The 23690-nt window shown below is 36.6% G+C and overlaps 1 protein-coding gene across 1 annotated transcript in view; it reads left to right on the forward strand.

Moving 5' to 3' along the window:
* USH2A (usherin) overlaps positions 1-23690 on the forward strand; it is a 395016-nt gene that overhangs the window by 92704 nt on the left and 278622 nt on the right. The window contains 4 exon segments of the mRNA XM_030034435.1: positions 1360-1632; positions 3139-3296; positions 4477-4621; positions 14748-14978. Of these exon segments, the coding sequence (XP_029890295.1) occupies positions 1360-1632; positions 3139-3296; positions 4477-4621; positions 14748-14978 (807 nt within the window).

Here is a 23690-nt window from a genome sequence, read left to right on the forward strand (position 1 = left end):
AAGAATTAACAGAGAAGTCTGTTTTTAAAACCATCCGTCATGTGTAGTAACTAATTCTATTACCAGTATAACTTTGTTAGGGATTAGGCGATTGCCAAGAGTTGCTGATCTAACTTGCGTAATAATATTTTAGGTTTTTGAAACTGAGAAAGCAGCTGTTGTAGAATACTTTTGTGTTGCCACAGATTTTACTGGTAAACACTTTATCTTCTAATGTATGTGCAATGGAGTTTTGTGAACTTGCACTTACATGCACAAGTATTTGTGCGTGCGAAAACAAGTATTTTGATCTGCTCACAAAATGGGCATCTGTGTATGGGGAGCTCAGCTTTCTCTTTGAACGTCTCGTTTGCCAGCTATTACCAGATTAGACAGGAAGAACGCCTGCACAAGAGTGCCTGTACGTATTTAGAGGGGCAGTTCCTACAATGCAGGTCATGATATTTGCTGTTAGCACTTGTCCCTCAACCTGTAGCATATACTCTTCATAGTTTACTCTGTAGCCATTACATACATGTAATTGCCAGCACAGGCAGATATAAGCAATACTCTCATGTTTCTTTTGACGTCTGGTCAGATTTCTTGGTCTTTCCAATGATAAAGAGAGAAGTTGTTTCTCCCAAGCAACCTCTCCAGTTCTGTGCATGAATACAGCCCCAAATATATACATTATATGGTAATAACTATCTCCTGGATTTGCTATGTTTCATCTTTTCCATTTGGGAAATCTCCAGTCAGCTTTCTTACACTCTGTTCTTACAGTTAAACTGCTTCCACGATCCAGCTTAGATCATGTATCACTTCATACCACAATACTGAAGGTTTTTTTTTTTCCAAAGTGATGAGACCTTCCTGCGTACGTAATAGGTTTACGTTGATGGAAAACTGACACACGCACATATCTCCTACCCGGTAGTATGTTCTAAAAGGTTAGCATTAAACTGTCACTCAAAAATTCCCTACCTATTGCGTAAGAAAAATAATAATAATGTTCCCCCCCCAACATTTAAATATCCCCTTGAAAGTCAGAGGCCTGAAGTAATTTCCATTAACATTTGATCAGAACTTTAGGATACCATCTTCCAGTGAGGGTAGTAGAACTCATACTGTAATCCAGCCATTTTTTTTCAAATCCCAAAACTGCATGGAGGGAAAAATTAACAATGTAATGCAAGAAATACTAAAGCGAGCATTTGGATGAAAGTAGCAGAAATGAGGAAAACTTCTAATGCTGTATTTTCTATGATATTGATTGATTGATTGATTCTTAGCTCATTAAATGTATTGGTGTTGGTATTCTAGTAGAACTCCAGAAATCGTTTAAATGCACTAATTTTTCTGACTTGCTTTTTTCTCTAGGCATAATTATAAGATATGAACTTTATATGAGAAAAAAATTTAAACCAGATGGGAACTTTCTTCCTCCCGAAATTCGTATTTTCCAAAGCAGTGGATGGCTCAGTCCTCAACCACTTATGGAATCTCCTAATGAAAATGCCCTGGCTCCACCACAGACCAGTACCACAGTCACTGACCTGGAGCCATTCACAGAGTATGAATTTTATGTTCTAGCAATAAACATGGCAGGTAGCATATCTTCAGACTGGATATCAGGACAAACAGGAGAGGCTGGTAAGTATTGGTTTGAATTTGTTTGATACAAATGAAAGGAAAAACTAAATTAGAATGCATTCTTAATTTTTTTTTCAATAGAATGTGTCTAGTGATGATTCAAATAGGGACACATTCTCATTTTTAAACTAATTAAAGACAGGTCAGATTATCTCAGAATTTAGCGTGTTAAGCAAAACCCATTTTCTTCACCATAAAATCATATTGTTGAAGAAAATAATCCCTGTCAATTAAACTAAAATTTCCAAACTACAAGATTGCAAAATCTACCAAGCAGTGTTCGAATTCTCCCCTCTTTCCCCAGTTGTTATATATATGTTCTTTAAAGGGAGAAAACATGAAAAAAGATTGGTTTTGTCACAAATGTTTTAACAGTTGGCGTGAATCAGCAATGTCGTCCAAGAAGGTACATATATACAGAAAGGAGGTTCTAATGAGTTTTCCTGAACACTGACTGTTTAGAAAGCAATTCTTTTTAAGAACTTGAGAGGGTTACCTTTTCAGGAGTATAGTGCTTGAAACTTTTCGTATGCTTTTATGGAAGCCAAGTGTCATAATATGGACCATTTTTTTCAGAAGTTTAACCAGTTCACAGTGCCTCTTATTATGACCCTTCTGTTCAGAGTTTCAAAAGGGCTTGCCACTTGACATATTATTTGAAATAACAGCTATTTATTTCAGTGCTTTCATTAGAGATCTAAGTTTTTTAGGCTGATAGAGCCTATGTTTTGCAATTAAACATCTCTGTTACATCACTGATGCTTTTGTTTGCTGTTAGCTTGAAAATCATGTCCTCAGTCGTTTGCTCCTGCAAAACAGCAGGCTAAACTAATTCCCCTTTCAAAATGAGTCTTTGTGCTTATCTGTTCTTAAATACTATATGTTATAAAAGTGTTAAATTGTATTTGGGAAGAGGTCCATTAGTGTGGTTGTTTGTACGTAGCAGAAGTGCTATGAGTTGGTATGCTATTATTACAGAGTAATCAGGTGGGGATTTAACTGCAGTGCAAACAATCCTTTTACAGATTTACTATGGAAGGCAGGGGAACTGTTTTGTAAGAAGTGAGAGACATGTTAATTTCAAACTGGCCTAGCAAACAAAATTGCTTTTAAGATGCTGAAGTATTGAACACTTTTTGCTTTTATCAGTTTTTTCCCAGGTTGCATGAAGTTCTTCTTCAAGACCTTTTCATTTGTATGTACTTTCCTACCTGCTACAGGGGTTAGGACTTTAGTGTTGATTAGTATTTCTTTGAAGACATAGCCAGAGTTTTATTCTGCATTCATGGCCAGAGTAGAAAACAGCAGAATGATGGGTGAGGTACTTTTTATGTAATATCAAAATAATATGAAAATTCCAGTTAGACTTTGAAAATAAGGTTAAAAAAAAAGAAAAAAAAAAAAAAAGACTGTCTGAAATGGTGTTTTACAAATACAATGAGAAAGCTTGCATTACACACGTTGCTCACTTATTTTATGAATGTTGCTATTTTAACCTTTTTTCAGCCCCAGTGTTCATGCCATCTCCATCAGTATTCCCTCTTTCACCATATTCCCTCAACGTATCATGGGAAAAACCTGAAGATAATTTAGCAAGAGGAAAAGTGATGGGATACAGCATCAGTTTGATGACAGAACAAAGGTTCTTGCCACCATTTTTCCAGGTATTGTTAGTTACATTTTTTCCTATCAGTTTATCTTATGTGCTCTGTAATGTTATACACTACTTTTGGGTTTTAAGTTGTATTACTGAGCTGACTTGTTTTCAGTAGTGGGTGAGATTCAAAATTAGTAGGGATGGGATTGAGCAACAACACTTAAATTACCTTGATCTTTGCATGTTCTGATTCTGTATTATTGCTATATTTGCTGATATGTTTAAAGCCATGTTGTTTTGTAGGAATGTACATTTTCATTAAGAAAGGTACCTGTCTGGCTTCCTGGATAATGGACAAATCTTTGAAGTGGAGAAACCTAAAATAGCAGAAAACCAACTTTATAAAGTCTAAATATGCGATTTTAAAATACTGTTGTGATTTTTTGAGTGACTGGGTTTGGCAAACAAATACCATGGCAGTAGTATTAAGCTAAAAGCTTAGGAATGAGCAAAGAAACATGATAGGTAATCAGAATGTGGGAGTGGATCTGGTGCTCTGCTATTGTGTTTCTCATTTAAGAGCTGGTTTTGTCTTTCAGTGGTACCACAGATGGGCCTCAGTTTATTTGTCTATGAAGTGGGGATACTATTGCTCCTGGAGCTGTTGTAACAATACATAAATGTAAATTACTTCTGGTCTCAGGCTTGCAAGATTTTTCATCTAAATAAACATCTGATAAAGAAGTTACTGAAAATACAACAGTTTATTCGGTTCTACTCTCTCTGATAGCTTAAAGTAATGTTAAAGTAAAGCAGATTCAAATGTCTGTAGGTATTAGTTATTTCCCTCCCTCCTTATACCTGCTAATCATGTCACTCATTCAATGGTGGTCAGCTTTCACCACTTAATAGTGTCATCTTCGTCATCTGGATTGTAGCTGCACTGTTTGTAGTGATAACTGCACCACCACACATTTTATGAGGCAATAACTTTGTTTCCTCATTTATCCACTCAGGAACTGGCATATTACCTCATAAAACAGTGTGATGGGAAGTATTATCACCTAAATCCTAGCTTGTTCAGATTCTCCAAAATATTCTCCCTCAGTCTTTGCAGGCTTTTCCACATCTAAATGAAGGAATCTGCAAATTCAGAGACAAGCTTCTTATTAGTAAGCATGTCATCAATTAATAGGAATGAAAATATTATTAACCAACTGTTGTCTTCCAATCTGTTTGCTTTGCAGGTTTTGCATATAGCTGAGGCTCATGAGCTATCCTATGTAGCGACAGGATTAAAACCTTACAGGACGTACAACTTTACTGTTACTCTCTGCAATCAAATTGGTTGTGTAACCAGTGAGCCAGGCATGGGGCAAACCTTGGCAGCTGGTAAGGAAACAATCTGTATCAAAATGCAAAGCTGACACACAGTTTACTAATGAATACCATTAAGATGATCATAGTTTGATGCACAGTGACAGGGGTAGGTGTTGTATTAATACAAAGTGACTTGCTTAATTATTATTTGTTTATCTTGACAGGTTAAAACCAAAATGTTTTCCATGAAGGTTTAAGGTACACTATTATGGCAATAGGATTTGTGTACTGCTCTCTCAATTGCAGGTTATGTATGGATATGTATATTTTTGTTCCTGTTTATTTAAACGGTAAATGTACAGAAATGTGGCTGAACCCATTCATTCATTTATGATGCTAAGAAGTTGTTAATTTGTTGTTGGGGTTTTTTAGCGTGTGTCATGTTTGCATGACATGGCATGTAAAATGCACATGCTGTGCCAATGCCTTGCTTAAGCCAGGAAAGAGGAGTTGCATGGTTTTTGTATTACACTATGTACATATGTTAGAGTTTATTTGTGTGTCTAAATCAGAAGCAACATACATCCTTTGGGTCTGCTTTTTTGAAAATGTTTATTTATTTAGCCCCTGATATTTATGAGATTTTGCTTTGTTGATATGTATACTCAGACTTTCCTATGGAAACAATACTTAAACTGCATATATGTGTCTGTGCACCTTAATAAATTTTCAGTCTTTGAGTTAATTTAAACCACTTGTGTCATGGATTTCAAAGGTACTAACTTTCTACAAATTTAGGGGAAATAAGCATCAGTATAGAAGAGAGTTGGAGAAAGCCTGTATTTACTTTAAAGAAAAGACTGGCATGAACTCAATTCTTAGACATCAGAGGATCAAGAGGGTTTTAAGAGAGAAATTGTTAGGAAAATCAGCTTCACAGGTCTCTCTATTCATGGAATGAGGTAGTCAGTACAGCTCTTTAATACTATAAATATAAGCTCAAAATCCATGCTATGTGACATACTGGTGGTCACCTGCAGAGAGCTGACTGCTTAACAGTGTGGTTTCCTTTGGTATAGGCATTTAAAACACATTAATTACTTTCAAAATGTTAGCATTTTTAGTTAAGCAGTTAGTGGTGTTATCATATGGATGTTGTGATTATGATCTCTGAAATTACCTCTCTTATGTAATTTGGTCTCCCATAGGGAAAAAAATCTGAAAATTTCTGCTGTGCAGAATGTTTTCCTAGGCTCCCTGGGCTGTATTTGAGTTGCCTGAATTCCGTCAAAGTTCCTCTGTGTAATCAATGAAGAGATATAGGAGCTTCCAGACAGGGAATGAGGAGTTGCCCAGAGCCAGTAAATAGGAAGCTTTATATACATGAACTGAAGTGGAATTTAAGCTGTTGGTATATTATCTGTAGTCTGCCCTCTGTTCTTCATCTGTCTATTTATTTAATTGCCTTTTCATTTGTTCTCAAGTGGAAGATAGATGATTTGTTCCTTGATTCACCTAATTGTCTTTGTGTTTCAGTGGGCAAAGATTGTTCTGTCAGTCTTCTCTCTTGCTAAATTGCTGATTTCAAAATTTATTTTGTTTCCTCGTACTGCTACCTCTTAAAGTTTCAAGCTGGCCGTCTACAGAGCCTCCTAGTTGTATGAGTATGACTTTATCCCATACCACACAGCCATGCAAGGAACGGCATATCTATGCTGATAACCATGGAAACAAATATGGCCTAAAAGGCACATCTTATTACTACAAATGATCCAACTTTGCATTTATACATTTATTAAAAGATTCAGAAACAATAGCTTAGTTATGCTTGACAGCTTGTTTATGACCATCTCCTCCCTGGTTGTGTTAATACTTAGAGACCTATCACATTAGAGAAGACAGGAGAATACAAAATAGAATAACAGACACGTCCTCATTTATTAGCTGTTTTGCAGTGTAGCCTTTTCCTGCTTACTGTTGTAAACCTTGGAAGCAAAGAATCAGTCCTGTATCGGATTACTTTTATGTTTTTAAAGCATGTTAATGCAATGTCTTAAATTTTGACAAACTAAAGAGTAAAACACTTAAATTTTGCCTGTAATTTTATCTTCCACCATTCACATTTTTCTTTCTGGAGAAAATTGTTTAATAACCTCCATCAGGGTTTTTTTGTGTGTGCATGTTCCGTTTTGTGAAGTTCTGTAAAACTGTGTTTCCAAAGAAAATTTAAAAGAAACACTACTTATGTGGTGACTTCTAGGTTAAAGCGAGTTCAAGCTTGGAACAAAGTTAGGAGAAACCAGTCCCCATCATTTGTAAAAACAGATGATCAAGCCTTAGTCCATTAATATCCTTTTGTGTCATTGAACGGTGCAAAATGAAATTAAAATGGCCTTTCTAGGACTGTTGAGGAGTCCTGTTTTGTGAAGGAATGTCTCCCTGGCACTGAGACAGCCTCCCTGGCTGGATGCCAGTCCCCCTCCATGCCCTGGCAAAGGGAGCTTTTTGGAGGAAGTCTTGACTGAAATGTGCTCCAGCATGATGGTCCCCTTGCATTGTAACACAATCCAGGAGCTTTGAATTGTGTTCCAAGTTGGGCTAGAGGTTATACTAAATTAGACTAATTCTCCTCCTCTGATCCTGAGGAGGATAATGGAAAACCATCTCTACTCCTTCCATGTGTGGAGTATACTGATTTATCACATGGAGTATTTAAATCAATGGGTACCTTGATGACTGTGATTTTGGCATGTCCAATGGATGTATATTAGCCAAGGGGGTTGCTTTTGGAATTGCAAATGCCTTCTAAAACTTGCCACTGGAAGTCTCAAGTAATTTTTAAGTTTTGTAATGTTCATTAGGTTAATTTGAAGACTAGCTATAAAAAAAGATACTATTCAAAATCGATCATTCTTTTTCTCTGGCAACATTTTTTTTTTTTTATATGGTGTAACACAGCAAATAAAAACAGGCAGAAACAAGGGCATGAAATCATTAGAAACAAAAATGCTGAGGAAGAAAAGCAAGAGGTTTTGAGAGAGGATTTAAAAGACAAAGAAAAGAGACTTCTGCAGTCAGGGGCAGAATTTAGGGGTAAGACCTAAGGGAGCAGAGGCATCAAAGTCTGCTGATCTTTCAATGACAAGTCTTTTGGATTATAACATAAACTTGGTTAAAATAATTCAGAAGCAAATATAACAAGTAGATCCCTTCTAACCTGGTTCAGTATAGGCATCCATACAAGGGATATCTCATGAGTACCTTTGCAGGAGGAGAGTGAAAGAAAGCTAAAATCAGCCATATGTCCTTGTGTCTCTCAGATTGCCAAAAAATCTCCTCACCAATATATACACACATGATTTTTGTAAGTGGCAATAAAAGAAGACAATTAAGCCAGAAGAATGTGACGAGAGAATGAGGAAGCAAATAAAATAGGATTATTAAGAATCAAGTTATTTTATAAAAAAGCTGAGTGGAAGCTGTCATAAATGTATGCGAAACCAGGAAGAATAGGTGTGATAAATAAAAGAACTTGCACAGGTATGCCTGATGTGTGACCAGCTCCGAAAATGGTAAAAAGTGTTGGAAGATCAATGTTAGGTGGTAAACCAGTATTGGGATGAAAGATCAAAGCAAGCATGTCAAGGTAATGGAAGAAGAGAATTAACCCTGTTAATTCTGTTACTCAAAGAGCGGGTGATTGGCCAGAACGTGAACCTCAGTTTTGGTATGTTCAGATATAAATACACAAATAGTTGGCTTTTAAAGACTCAAATAATTAAAAAGTATTTCATACTGTTTTGATCAGTCTTTTAAACCTTAAATTAAGAGGATGCACATTCCACAATCCTTGTGGTATTTTAAATACGCTTTATGCACTGCAATAGTGTGCACATGCTATTGAAAGCCTTGGCTGATACATGGGAAGAAGTTTATTTTTAATACTTTGAAAATTTTGAATCCAATTTGAGCTTCATTTTTGTCTTTGCTACCCCAAGATCGTCGAGTGGAACTGCATGTGTGTAACTGAAAGCAATACTGAACAGTAATTACACATTTTTCATCTCAACACCTAGAGCCACATTTTACTTTATTCCTTTCTCTAGGTTCTGCTGTGTTCAAGTTCCTGTTTATTTTTGAGAATGACATTCATCCTGTTGTTGTTTACCAGGTCTTAGGCTATTTTTTTATTTTCAGAAGTGCTTTTTGCTCTGTGGTTTTATCTTGTGTAGGATTCTGAGCTGGTACTTTGGAATCTATAGAACTATACTAGCTAGTACCAGTGAAAGACCTGGTCCATTAAAAGTGATTTTTTTTTTGACAATGTGTTTGCATAAAATTATGAATTGCATTGTTCTTTGCAGCATCCACTAAGACAAAAAATGCATGTTTTCCAAATTTTTCAGTCAGGCAGAGAAACACCTTTTTATTCCCAGCAATTTCTGACAATTCAACAGGAAGGAGTTAGCCATGTGAGTGCTTGGACTACTACAATTGCTTATGCTACCCCTCTCAAATCAGATAGTCAAAGGGTGCCTTAAACAATCTATACAGCTATGTTTCATTAACTACTGTGTGACTGAGCTTATTTCTTGTAATTAAGTTCGTCTTTCCTTTGCCCTTCTTAATTTATTTTTAAACTTCATTTAAAAAGCATTTTTTAAGACACACCAAAGTATGGCTTTGTGATCGCTGCCATTTACCCCAGCACATTGCATTCCTGATCCTTTGCTTTTGATGGCAATTACAGGGTTCAGAAGCTAATTTGTAGAAGATATTCTTCCAGCACCAGCTGCATCTGGCTTCTTGGCAGACTTCTCAAGCAGTTGTATTGGTGGCTTTGGAGTTGCCTCTGGGTTTGCTGGGGTAATGATGCTGATGGGCTTTCTGGGCTGTCTTACACTCCTTGATGTCGTTTTCTTTTCGATTACCCTTTTAATCTGAGTAATTTGTCCATTTTTTCCATTCATGAATAAGGTTCAGTGCAAGCCCTTTTCAAAAGCCTCAACCCATTTGTCATGGCAATACAGCATTTGTTTATGCCTGTCATAGACTGCTTTTCTACAAAATGCTATGCCTCAATTTTAAAATCACAAATACCCATTAAACAGGTAATAAGTAATGTATATTTTCCTTTGTTACAGAAGAGAAATATGAGGGCCATTTGCTGCTGGCCTGAAAACACAGATTGTTTTGCATGCATGTACATAAGTCTCTTCGTTGTGAATAGGACCCAAAGTGATTAAACAAGCACTCTTAATATGTTAATTTATAATTTTAATTACAACAATCTTGTATATATAGTCATTAGTGAATACTAATATAAATATTTTTCTACCTTTTTATTCATAATGCATAAACCAATCATCCAGTTACTTCTCGGCAGTTGCCTGTTTCCGTTTCATAATACAATCTTTGTTCTTAGTTATGAATGCATTTTGTTCATTCCTGTCTTGAATAATCCCTCATTAAGCTAGTCACTTTCTGCTCCATGCTAAAAAGGAAAAATTATCATGCAAATGTGGCGTGCCATATTAAAAAGCACATTACCAAACACTTTTGTTGCTGTCCTTCAATTAGTTTCCCTTCTTTGAATTTAATTTCATTTGTTGTTAAACTACTGACTTGATGTATGGACTCATGAATTTGAGGCTGCTGCCAAGAATGTAGCAGGAAAAAAATCAAAGCCTCTTCAGAAAGCTGCAGAGGCAAAGCTGAAATGAATTTGCTTCACCTTTGACAAGAACACTTGAGCAGCATTGGAATCCTCTGATGATTCAGCTTGGCTAATTATCCAATTATTTATTTCAAGAATAAAGACACTGTTTTACAATTAGAAAAGTGTAAAGTAATCTGAGAAATTTCGTAATGACAGATGACTTAAGTAACTTCTGAGATAAATAGTATCTGCTCAAACTTGTCTTGCCAAGTGTTCAAGCTGTAGTTAAACTGCTCTTTGAGTTTCAGGAAATTAGTAGGGACTCAAAAGTTATTTGTTTCTTCTCCCCTACCAACCACATATTATACTTCAGAAAATAGCTCAGTTTGTTCTTTTCCCTCTGTGTCAAATTTGCAAGGTTTTAAAGCTATGTTTAAGTTGCATTCCTCTTGATTAAAAGCTTTTGGTTCAAAGCAATACTTTTTAATTGCCTAATAATATAAGTCAGTTCTTAGGAAAGAACCGTGCATTTAGGAGTTCATTTGCAATATAACTGAAAAATTCATTGCATGGCAGTAAAACAATTTACTGTTAATTACAAGGAGAAGAATTTGCTGTACCATGCTCACAGATTGCCATGAATCATGCAGCACTCCTAGAGATTTATAACAGATGTGTAAGTGGGATGAATTAGCAGGGTTTAATAACAGAGACACAAATCATGCAGACTTCAAGGAGCTTTAATTGATATACTAGAATGTGACGGGCATGAATCACTCAGCCATTCAACAGCACTGTAACATATGGTCAGCTCAATATGCTGCATCTTAAATCGGTTGGTGAGTCGTTGGTTGTCCCATATGGTGGAAGCAATATATTTTTCATGATTTTTAAAAAATACTGTGTACTACATCTATTTTTAAAGAAATATGATTGTAACATATCCGTGTTATTAAATTTTCTTTTGATGTCCATTATGGCTGGTTTTTATTCTTTTTTGGGGGAAGAGTCCAAAATGGACTCCAAAGAATCTTCTAAAAAAATCAAAATATTGTCAGAAGACATAAGTATTATTTCTTGACTCATTTACTATTTAAATACTATTGTGAAGCACAGAGAAAGAAAAGGTCATACCAGAAATGCTGTGGCAATTTCAGGGTCCTCTGGACTAATAACTTGTAGCAAAAATGAAATGGATGACCAATAGCGAGGCATGTAATTTTACCTGCAAGGCAAACTCCCAGATGAAAAAAAAAATATTTTCTTTAAGTTTTGTCCTCAAACTTGCTGAACATTTCTGTTTTAATTTGTATGTAAGCCTTCTGCATTCAACTGAACAATAATTAAAAACTGTATACTTTTGTTACTGTTGCTTTCCTGAACTATTTGGAGTGGCTAATTGAAGGCTTCTGTGGAAGGGTACACAAATACCTACCTACAGTATGCTGAGCCGTAGTTATTCAGACATATGTAAGCCTGTTAAATTTAGCCACAGTGTAAATATGTTATTCCTGGGACAAGAATCTGGCAGAGTATGGAAAAGCTTTAGCAGTTGTATTAGTAAACCTGACAGACTTGAGAAAGGAGTATTGTATCCTTAGAACAGTGGCTGCCAGAATTTAATGTCAACAATTAAAATTTATTTTGATCCTTACCTAGTGTTTATTACTGTTTGTATACACAACAGACCTTACTAATACAGAGATGCACTATTAGATGGAATTACCATCTGTTCAGAGCGAAATGCTGGCATCTGTCTTTGAGTCTAAAACTAAAATGATATTATTTCAAACAAAACAAAATTAACTGCTCTTTACTTACCAACTTCATTTTTGTGTACATGTGTGTGCATAAACACATGGGAAAGGCTTATTTGTAATGACCTGTGTAGCAACATCTATATTTAGATATATGACTTCAACATAAGCTGTATGGACCATCTGTCTTTATTGGTCTTTTTTGTGCCCTCTGCTACACAATGGCATGCAGCAATCATGGGGTTTTAAATACTGTTTTAGCTTTATAATATATTAAATATGTATTATATAGCAAGACATTAAAACTACATAATTAAAATACACAAAATGTGACTTTGAATCCACTAAAATGTAGTACGCTCATTATTTTGACAGATGTGTCCTAACAGAACGTGACTAAAAAAAATTAAATAGGTAAAATTATAGTCGATTCATCTTTCAGAAAGTAGCTACAGGTACCACAGTGACACCTTTAGGAAAATATATACTGTATCTTTTAGTCTTGAATATTTTTAATTTCAGCATTTAGTACCCTGCTGGGCTAGTGCTACAGATTTATTTTCAGTCCTGTGTGTTTCTGTGCAGAATTTGGGTTTGGGGTTTGTTTTGTTTTGTTTTTTTACTTATGTAACCTATTATGTACAGTCTTCCACTGTCTTGATGCACAAGAATTCTCAAGCATCAAAGAGACTGTAGTTTAAATACTAATGTTATAGCAAGGATGTTACTTTCTTGAAAGGGTAGGCTTCTATTCCATATATCACAAAATAATAAATTGTGTCATGCCAGTGTTTAATGCATGTACACAGTGCATTAACTGTAACTGTAGTACATTTATTTGTGCTAGAGGAGACTTGAAAATGATTAAAAAATCAATACTTCCCTGTCAGAGAAGCAAGTGTTACGATGCATTTAAGTAGTTAATTGCATAAGCCCCATAAAAGCTTCAGGTTTGGGTATCAGAGATACCATAATTATGGTCCAAGTAACTGCCGTTTATTAATACTAGACTTTAAAGGAAGATACAGTTATTGTCATGAGTGTTAGTTAGCTGTATGCGTTTTAGAAATAATGAATTTTAGCATTTGTGTTTCACCATCAGTAAGTTGAACTGGAGGGCTCAACCTCTTATGTTCGCATTTAAAATGCTGACGTACAGTAGTTCCCTCAAAGGTGAAGTTTTGATTGTTAAGCCATGTTTTCTATTTAAACTTGTGCATTAATACCACAATTCATTAGTGCTGTGCCCTACTTATGCAGAAAAGCTTATGACCTCACGCTGCATTACTTCAATTTTGACATTGTAAATTTCTACCATAGCGTGAGATACTAATTAGATTGTGAAGTCATAAATGATGCCTAAGCAGGAATTTACAGCACATAGTGCCATTGGCAGTTTCCCAGTTTCCCCACTCCCTGCTTTCTCCAAGAATATTTACCAAGTTGGGGAGTGGGGGTGGCAAAGAAAAAGAAAGAAAGGAAAAAAAAGTAGCAACATGCTACAGGCAAATAGGAAAAATGAAAAATATGTTAATGATCTTGGAAACCCACAAATGTTGAAAAGGATGTTATTAATTCGTTCTAAACAAAGCAATCTCTCCTCTAAAGAACTCGCACTATGTACAATGCTGTGCTGTGAAGTAATATGTCAGATTTTTGAAGGCCCATATTTTAATTCGGGTTTTATTGTTCTTGAAAGGCGTTTATTGCTCTTTACTATGTCATTATGGGAACAAGTAATTTTTACAAGTTGTCATTGTATTTCACTTCCTGGGTACAAATGAAGTTTCTGTTGTTAAATCCTTTTCTTTATCAGGGAAAGAAGGGGAAGAAAAAAAGGCAAGATAAGATGGATATAGATTCTGTAGGTAGTAGAGTGTTCTTGTACTTCTCCAGATGACATCTTTTATTGTTCCAGTGATGGTCCATTTCTTTCCCACCTGTATGGCCGTCATGGCATTATCCAAACAGGTCATGCTGCCCTCCAGTGGCTTACTGAACAGTATTTAAAAAAAATAAAAAAAAATTATTCATAACTCAGCTATAGAGTGACCAATGCTATCAGAATGTTTAAAAGAATACCAGAGTATTGGGTTTCATGGTAGCAGGATTATTGTAATAACACAAAAGTATCTTAGGCTGATATCTTTGTAGAAGCAATCTTGTATGGAGTCATACTGTGCACCAGTGTTAGTGGAGAAAAATTAGAGAGGGTAATTTTCTTGAACTGAATAATTATCTGAATGTATGCTAATGTCTTGTGCGCGCACCATGAGGAGAACAACCTGATGAGCCTTCAGTATTGTGGACGGATGGCTGTTCTGCTCCTGTTGACGAGGATAAGTTCAGTGATGAAATACTCGTGTTGTCGTGTACCGTACTGCTGAGATGTAACAAGAGTTAATTAACTGTTCAAATTCTCCTTTGGTCTTTCACTCAAATCCAATGCTGAAAATCATACACATACATGCTTACAGTGAGTATGGCATGAGAGGCTAATCAAGGGAGGAATACAAATATACTTTTTATGAAGAAGGATTCTTAAAGATTATGAAAAAAAATATTTTGCATATAATGCTAGAGATATTTTTCCAAAGCCCGAATAAACAAATAAGGTGTTTCTTGTGGAATTGAAAGCAAGTTCTCATAAAGATTAAGAATGTTGTTTGGTTTTTGTTTTTTTCTAATTAAGCTTCTGTGGCTATCTGTGCAATAAATAATTTCCCAAGTATTATGGACAATGCTACCTAGATAATTTTTTTTTTTTTTTTTTAATGCGCAGCTCCAAGAAAACTTAGTGCTCCTCGTGTGGAAGGAATAAACAGCACAACGGTAAAGATAAATTGGAATGAACCTGAAGAACTTAATGGGCCTTCTCCCATCTACCAGGTGGAAAGGATAGATTCATCTTTAGCTACATTGAGTACAGAAGTAATGAAAGGGATCCGTTTCCCAGGAAATGGATATTACAGATTCGCTAGTTCCACTCTCCCCGCCAATACTTACTTTACAGGTAAATGAGTTTAAATGACTTACAAAATGTACCAATTGTACTCTGCATTTGTTTTACCATTTATTATCATCTTCTCTATAACTTTCATGGTAAAATCTGTAGTTTTTAATTTACGAGCATAATGTGATTATTAGTGATGTATGGGCTATTTCGATTCTCACATAAAAAGCCTGTGAAAAACGTTATTGGACATGTGGGATTTGTATTCCCTTGCCTTTGGACATAGAGATGTACATGATGGTGAATGTTGCTGCATATTTGACTCATTTCCTTGTGGTAAATATAAGACAGATTTTATTTATTCTTCTGGGGTAAAAACTTTTAGATTAATTTGCTGTGAATACTAAGGCATGTTTTCTTTGGTATCTTTTTGAGGATTCCCGAGGTTGCATAAGCACTGGAAAAGTGCTCTCTTCCGTGTTCAGAACATTTGTGTTGTGGTCCTGTTTGTTTTGTAAAGGAAAGAAAAAAGCCTGCCAATCTGACGGAAGTCTGCTGTTTCTGGGCCTTTGGGTATTACCTCCTCTCTTTTTTGATCAGTTAGTTATTTTGGAACTGGGAGTTTTTCAGGTTGAAGCAGACCAATTATCCTGTGTCCTGTGATTCTCATCATTTGCTGATGTCTTCAATTCTGGGATAAAGCAAAGATATTGACAGTATGGTTTTTTTGGGAAAATGAACCCAGTTGCATGTTTGAGATGTAGGGGTCTGTAAGTGAAATATTGCATTGGTGTGTATGAAGTGTCAGTATTTAAAAGAAGAAATGGCAGAGCTGAAGGTTTAAAAAAAAAAGGGGGGGGGGGGGTGTCTATATGTATCTCAAGTCATGAGGCTGACAGCAGCATGGGGAAATCCAAAAGGAATTTAGGCAACAGCGAGAGCAAGCATTAGATGGCATGCTGATGGTGCAAAGGCCACACCACGGTGCGATACAACTTAACCTGGTACTAAGCCTTGTTTGTTAAGACAGATAAGGGCTGCAAAATCATGCAGCATTGTCGATGTGCAAAAGAACACCAAAGATTTGAAGAGCGCTCAGCTGACATCCCTTGTTTTCTGAGCCATGACAGGTAATCCTGGCAAGAATATGGGATCACAGATAGCTTGGTACTTGCAAGTATGTGTGTGAAAATTCAGTTTTTGTTTAAAACAAAAATCACCTTCTTGCCTGTCTATGATCACTCAGTGAATCTGATTTAAAAATAACAAAAGTTGAAGATCACTTCCATTGTTTTTTCTTGCTAGCTGCTTACTTGACTGATAGTCAAATAATAATAACAAGTGATAATGTGTTAGTTAAATATTGACACCATGTTGACTTGCAAAACCTGTCTCTGTGTGGGAATCTGTAGGAACAGCTGTTGGGCTCCTTTCCTCATCCAAATTGCTCGATGGCTTTCCTGACATCAGAGTTTGCACCCTTTACCATATATTTAGTAAGAAAATCTTTGATGTGTTTCTTCTGTTGTCAGTTGTGATGATCTAAACACCAAAGGAATTGTGAGCTGCAGTTCTTCTCACTGGAGCTCCAGTCAGCCCTATCACTGTGGTATAGTTAAATAGTTTAATCAGACAGGTAAAGAATCATGAGTATCACTGAATTTCCTACTTTTCATCAGAAGTCTCTGAGAGTGTCAGGAAAGAGTGTGTTGCACTACTGGGGTTGTTAACATGCCTGCCTATTTGTAACCAAGCAAGCCCAACACTAATTTACCCACGCGATGATTCAGTCTGGGGTTCGGTTATGCTCCATAAGCTGAGACTAAGGCCTTGAATAAGTCTTATTGAGATGGCTGAGGTGGTTTGAGCGAGTTTGGACGGACAGGTTGGGAGAAGATGTTAAAATAAAGCTCCCTTCATACTGACACCTGATGGCTGATAATGCTATGTGGATAAATATAATTTATTATTGCTTTGGACTGTGTTCTTTCTTTTTGACCAGCTATTAGTCTGAGTATCTGGAGTTGACCTAGAATCAAAACATGCTAGGCAATTTGTCCAGACATCTGCTGGTAATGACTGACAATCAGGTTAAATCAGCCTGTTTTGTTACCTAAAAATGTGTAATTCCAGTACTTGGCAACTCAATAAAGTTTTTGAGAAATATAAATCTGGTTTTTCCAAGTGGATCATCACTCCTTCTAAAACATGATGGAGGGAAAATTATAGCAAATCCAGGAGAGTTTGGAAAGAAAGGCACTTAGGGGAATGAAAAATATTCTTTAATTGTACTCTGCACTTGTTTTGTTTTTGAGACCGTCTCTTATTACCCATCTCTGAAGACAAGCCGTTGGCAATTGTGGTTTATAGATGGAATGGCTTCAGTGTACATGCAGCTGTGTACATTTTTGACACAAAAGTGTGCCAGCTTGTATATGTCAGTCAGCAGACAGATACTTCTTAGTGCGTCTGGGATCTCCCACTGCTAATCCAGAAAAAGATAGATCAGTTTATTCATTGCTAATAAATGCAGTTGTCCTCACTATCTCCCCGGCTGGTCTTACACTCCGAGGTGCAAGTAACAGGGGCAGATGTATTATCTGGGAAGTTTTCCAAATTCATCTTTTAAAAAAAAAAAGAAAAAAGTTAGGCAATAAACACTGGCTATACTAAGCAGTGTCCTTCTGTCTGTAACAAAGCCTCCAGCTGCACAGGAAGATGTGCTCTGAGTACACATTAGACGAGAGGAAGTCAGGTAGAGAAAAGGATTGTTTCTGCCAGAACTGTCCACATGCGACTTCTTAGCTCTTCAAACTGTGAAGAAGTGTTTTAGGCATCTGTAATATCATTTCCCAAAAGATGCAGACCTTATTTGTAATACTTATTCGTACCCCTTGAAGTTCTTTGATAAAACAGCAGTCATTATATCTATCAAAATACCACCAGACAAAGGAACTATTATTGTTCTTGTTTTAGCTAAGGAACTCATCCATCTCCCATCACTCTGAAGATTGGGGTGTTCAGGTGTTTATCTTTATATCTTCCCCATGAGACAGCAAAGTGCTCTCATTCTGATTTAATAGATGGGGAGCTGAAGTTCAGGTTCTACTTAACGCAGGAGGCCCTTTAGAAATGGCTAGAAGGTTTTACAAATTAGTTACTTCATGTGGTTTACTTTATCAGCACAACTTGTGTGATGCGGCTGTTGGTCTGGAGTCAGAATGCTGCAGTAACACTGTTGTGTTTGTATTTCTGGTTCTCTAGTAGTCAAGAGAGGTACTGTCCATTTTATACAGGGTGTAGACAGGCAAGCTTGGAGTTCAAAGAACTGTAAATAGCCGAGTGTCTGAATATCTTTTAAATTCAAATTACACTTGTTAGCTCTCTAATGATGGAGTCTAATGGCTAGGTCCAAAAAAAGCCCAAGGATGAAGGTCATGAGCATGATGCCATGTGAACCTGGCTTTCGCTGCTAACAAATGGGTGAGAATAGTTTGCTCTGCAGGGAAGTTAGGGCCTTCATGTGCTTTCTAGCAGAGGTGTACCAAGGCTTACAAGTAAGATCCTTCGAGATCATTGAATAAAATCCATGGAAAACAGCATGCTGAAATGCTGAAGTGTGTGTGTGAATATCAATGAACAAGCCAACTGATATATTTATGAAAAGAATTTTTGCTCTATTCCTTTTTGCCCCTTGGTTGAGGGTTAGGACTTGAGGTGCCTGACTGGATGAAATAAAAACTGATGTATTAATTTTCACCTGTGTAAACGAGCCCTGCTTAGGATCAAGTTTGGTTCTAATTTGAGGCACTACCTTCTCTTCAGGATTCATAACTTACAAATATCTCCTGAGGGTTAGGCAGCTTTAACTTTTCATTTTACAGAGAGTAGGGGATCACATTTTTCTTTGAAAACGTGACTCCCTGAGAAAGCACATGTGCACCCTGTTGAGTATATTGGTGCATACTATGCCTTCAGATAAAAAACAGTGCCGCTGTTTAAACTTTGTAGAAAATCCTGTCAAAAACCTGTGCAATAGTTTTTCCTAGAGCAATTATACTGGATTAAGCTCCTAAGGACAGATAAAGGAAAGTTTAGTTTTCAGGTTTTATTGAGCAAAGAGATGCCAAACTACTGGGTTCTTTCAGTAAAGGAACTTCTGGGCCCAAAGAGCAACTGGTTGAAAATTGAACCCTGAATGTCTCTGGGGTACAATGACATCTGAGCTAGGAGTTTCAGGAGTGCAATTTAGTTTCTAAAGTACAGTCATGGATTACACAAATCACTTTTTGAATCTTTCCTCTGATTGACCCATTGCCAGACAGAAAGTCTGTGGCAGAGCTGATGAGATAGGGCCTATTATACTTAGAAAGGGTAGAAATTGCAAATAGTTGGACAGATGAATGAACAAGAAAGCTCCTTGACTCTATGCTAGGGAGATATAGTTGGGCTCCATGAAGAGAAACTCAGTGTATCTGTAGGGCTATGTAAGAACTGCTCACTGTGTAAAGGGTGACTCAATTGCTACAAAAGAAAGAAATTGCAGAGTAGCACGATGGTTGTGTGGAAGGTTACATTCCTCCTGACCTATCAAAATAAGACTACTTTTCAAATACAACATTGAACATAGTTTGACAATTCTGTGGCATTGTAGTGCATTTTGTAAATAATATACATATTCTTTCTATGAAATGGAGCAAAACAAATCCTCCAACCATGCTTCATGCATTGCTTAAAATACAATTTGAGCTTGATGTCAGGTGTTATAATTACACATCCATGTGAGAAGCGAGGCCTTTAGTTATTTAGTGATAAAATAATTCATTTTTTCAGGTGGATGAAAGGTTCTTTGTGATATTTTAAAAACAGTTGAATTAGCTATTACTATTTTAATGTGATTCCTCTTGAATGCTACTTGTTTAAGAAGAAAATTATTCATGTAATATTGATCAAAATACAGTCCACTCTGAAGAAACTTTTGTGTTTGGCCTTGCTTTGAATCCAAGTTTTCTGAAATAGAATACTACACTTAAAAAGAAGTGGGCCTTGCCTGGAATATGTACTCTTTGCCAACCTCTACATGATACGAATTCAACTCTGTAATAATTACGAAATAACTGTATGAGGTAAGACGTTCATATATTCACCATTACAAATAGAGCTTTTTTACAATGACATTTTTAGTGTCGTGGTCTTAAAAACCTGTATTTAAAAAAAAATATATCTGTGCTAGTGTTTTTACTGCCAAATTCTGACTCAGATACACACACATTTCTCAGAGTGGAGAATCTTTCCAGTAACGATGTTTCTTAATGAGTTTGCCATGGAACACTGCACAAGTGTCGTTTACATTTGTTCTGAGCAGAAGTGCTGAGGACGGCTGTGGTCATTCAGTGCTGGATCTCCCTGTAGCTCTTCATCACAGTGAACTCTCTTTGCAGTAACATAAAACAAATTCCACTCCATATAATTTTGAGCAAACATTTCATAGTTAGTAGAAGGCACAAATATTTTCATTAGCATATGGAGCCAAATAAACAGGCCTTTTCCAGCATCCCAACAGAAATTTATGGAATTCATTACGACTGAATACCAAGAAAATGAACACAATTGGAGGTCTAAGAACAATATAAGAGGAAAGGCTGAAGAAAATGTCATAGTTTAGAAAAATGAAGACTAAAAGGAGACATGATAATGGTGTTAAAGTACGTAAAAGTGTGTAGTTTAAAAGAGGAGAATGAACTTTTCTCCGTGTCTGCTGTGAGTAGAGCAGCAATGTGCTCATAATAAGCTTAAAATATAGCAAGGTAGATTGTCTTCTCACAAGAATTTTCTTCTAAAAGATTCAGGCTAGTTGAGAAAAGGAATACATTGTTGTGAGAAAAAAAATGAAAGCTCTGACACTGCAGATTTTAAAGGATAGTTGGATGAGCATTTGTCAGGAATAACTTGGTAAAATTGATTCTGCTTTGGAGTAAGTGGATTGATTCTGTGACCTCTAAGAATGTTTTCCAAACATATATCCTGTTATAAACTCAGATTAACCCAATGAAATGAGGAAAGATATTCATTTCACCAAATAACTTTTAGAAGGAAAGAGCTGCCCTTTTTTTTTTTTCCTTGGGAACTTTGCATAGAGTTCTGATTAATAATTTTCTATAAAGAGGAGGGTTGCATGAGTTCAACAAGTTTTGCTTCTATTTTATTTTTTCTTCTCTAGAAATTTTCCAGCATTTCTTTTTATGACTACTGATAAAGTTTGAGGTGGTCAGAAATGAGTTTTAATCACTGAATCAGAATAATATAATAATTTAGGTTGGAAGAGTCCAACCTCCTGCTCATAGTGAGACCAGCTAGACCTGTTTAGACCTTTGTCTACTTGAGTTTTATCTCCATATGTAGTCAAGTATATTTCCAAGTACTGTCCGAGTTTCCAGTCTGACCAGCCTTTTGGTAATCTTTTCCCGCTTATATCTACACAGAATTTTCTGTATTTGAACTTGTGTCCATTGCTTCGTGTTCTGTCACTATATAACTCCAAGAAAGTGTGATCCCATCTTCTTTATATCCTTCCATGAGGTAATTGGAGAAGGCAAGATCATCTCCTCCATCCTTCCATGCTTAAGACTGAACAAACCTTGTTCTCTCAGCGTCTTGTCATATGTCATGTACTTCGGCCCTCTGACTATCTTGGTGCGCCTCCACAGGATTCATTCCAGTGTGCCAGTATCTTTTTTTTAATGCCAGAGTACCCGAAACTGCATTGCAGGACTTGCATTTGCCTTTGTTGAATTTCACAAGGTTTCTGTCAGCCCTTTTATCCAGCCTGTCAAGATTTCTCTGAGTTGCAGTGTATCCACTGCAGCCCTCCATTTTATTTTTACTGCCTGCAAACTTTTTGATAGTATACTCTGTCCCATTGCCCGGGATTCATTTTAATGAATAAAACTGTTAAACATAATTGGTCCCAGTACCAGTTCCTTGTAAATGCTGCTCACTGGGCTTTGTGCCACTTGTCACAAGCCTTTGATTCCTGCTGTTCAGCCAGTTTTTTACCCACTTTTATAGTCCACCTGTGGTCCATTTTTCCAGCCTGATGGCAAGGATCCTATGGGAAGCCTTGTTGAAGCTCTTGCTAATGCCAAGGTACGCAACACCAGTTGCTTTCCCCTTTGACTGCTGAGCCAGTCCTTTCATCATAGAAGGCAATCAGGTTGGTCAGGCACAATTTGCCCATAGTAAATCCATGTTGACTGTTCCAAATCATCATCTTGTCCTTCATGTGTCTGAATATGGCCTCCTGCATAGTGTCCCTGGGGACGAAGGTTAGGCTGACCAGTCTGTAGTTTTCCTAATCTATAGACGCAACTTTACAGCAAATGTTATTAAATTTGTTTGGTTCAGCCTTACCCTAAAAAGATGAAGAGAACTGGAACAGAAGGAGAGAAATCTGACCGTTTGCTTAGTTTCATGTATTCTTTGTCTCTCTGCTGGCATTTTTTCCTTACCTAGCTTTTTAAGACTCATCCTTTTTATTTCATTGCATTGAACTGAAGAAGGTAAACAAGATTTTCTGGGGGAAAAACTATTACAAAAGAAATTCTTACACTAAGCTTTCTAATACTAAGAGAGAAAGGAAGAGAACACTTTTGTTTAGCTGACTTGGAGGACACACTTTATATCTCAGGGAACTTTTGATAGTGCTACTCATTTTTCAGACTTTTATATTAAATCATACACTGAAGAGCTCTTGGAGAGCTCTTATTTCATTGCATCCATTCTGTCTAGGTTGTTGCCACAGGACTTCTCCTTAGAAATTCTTTTAATTTTTATGCCAACATCTTACATTTTCCTCCTCTTTCCTTCACAAAAGAATGATTTGAACCCATGTCTTCATCTTCTGTGAAAGAAAGATGAAGATCTTCTATATCACCGTCAAGTAGCTGGCTTCAGTAAGAAGGGGAACCATCCTTTTTTCTGCCTGAGAACTGTTTGCACAGACATTTTAGGTAGAATATTGTCCTAATACTTAAAATGAATTCACAGTTTCATCTTGAAAAGCACATTCCTTTCTTCCTTCCTTCTGAATCCCAAGAAGCCTAAAGATAGGGAGCGAGAGAGGAGCAGTGTATAGAGAAAAAGGAGTGATCCAGCACAACAAAGTGAACCGTGCTGCTTTATGAACAAAACAACTTAAAACATTTTCGAACATGCACAACAGGGACTTAGGCAGCAAATAAGCCAAGCTGATGCTGACCTTGCCTGTGTTACATGGGTAATATTTTCACTAAGATGAGCTGATTTTGTTAGGCACCAGCACACTTTGTATCAGTCTCAAGTATCTGCTTTTTACAGGTTTTGTTTTGTTTGGTTTTTTTTTTTAGAAAAGATTTATTGTAGTCACCACAGGGGAGGGGAAAAAAAAAAAAAGATTCTCCCTGTCTATATTATTTCTCACATTTACCTCTTGCACTTTAACAGATCAACTATGCAGCACAAGCTTTGGCATGCAATTGCAATTTTTTTTGCATCTTCTTGGCTTTAGTGCCAGAGTACATTTTTGCTAGTGTTGTGTGACATTCTGCACTGCGTTGTTAAAAACAATTTTTTCTGCTTGTGCTTGGAAACTTTCAGAGCATGTAGGAGTCCCAATGGTGGAAGTTGTAAAAGCAGTAGCATTCTTATTGTTATATCAAACTGCTAGCGAAAAAGCCCTTTCCCAGACTAGATCATAGTTAGTTTCAGCTGTCTGCTCGTGCAAAACCAGTTACA

The sequence above is a fragment of the Aquila chrysaetos genome, chromosome 13 (assembly GCF_900496995.4).
Source record: "Aquila chrysaetos chrysaetos chromosome 13, bAquChr1.4, whole genome shotgun sequence".
Lineage (NCBI taxonomy): Eukaryota > Metazoa > Chordata > Aves > Accipitriformes > Accipitridae > Aquila > Aquila chrysaetos.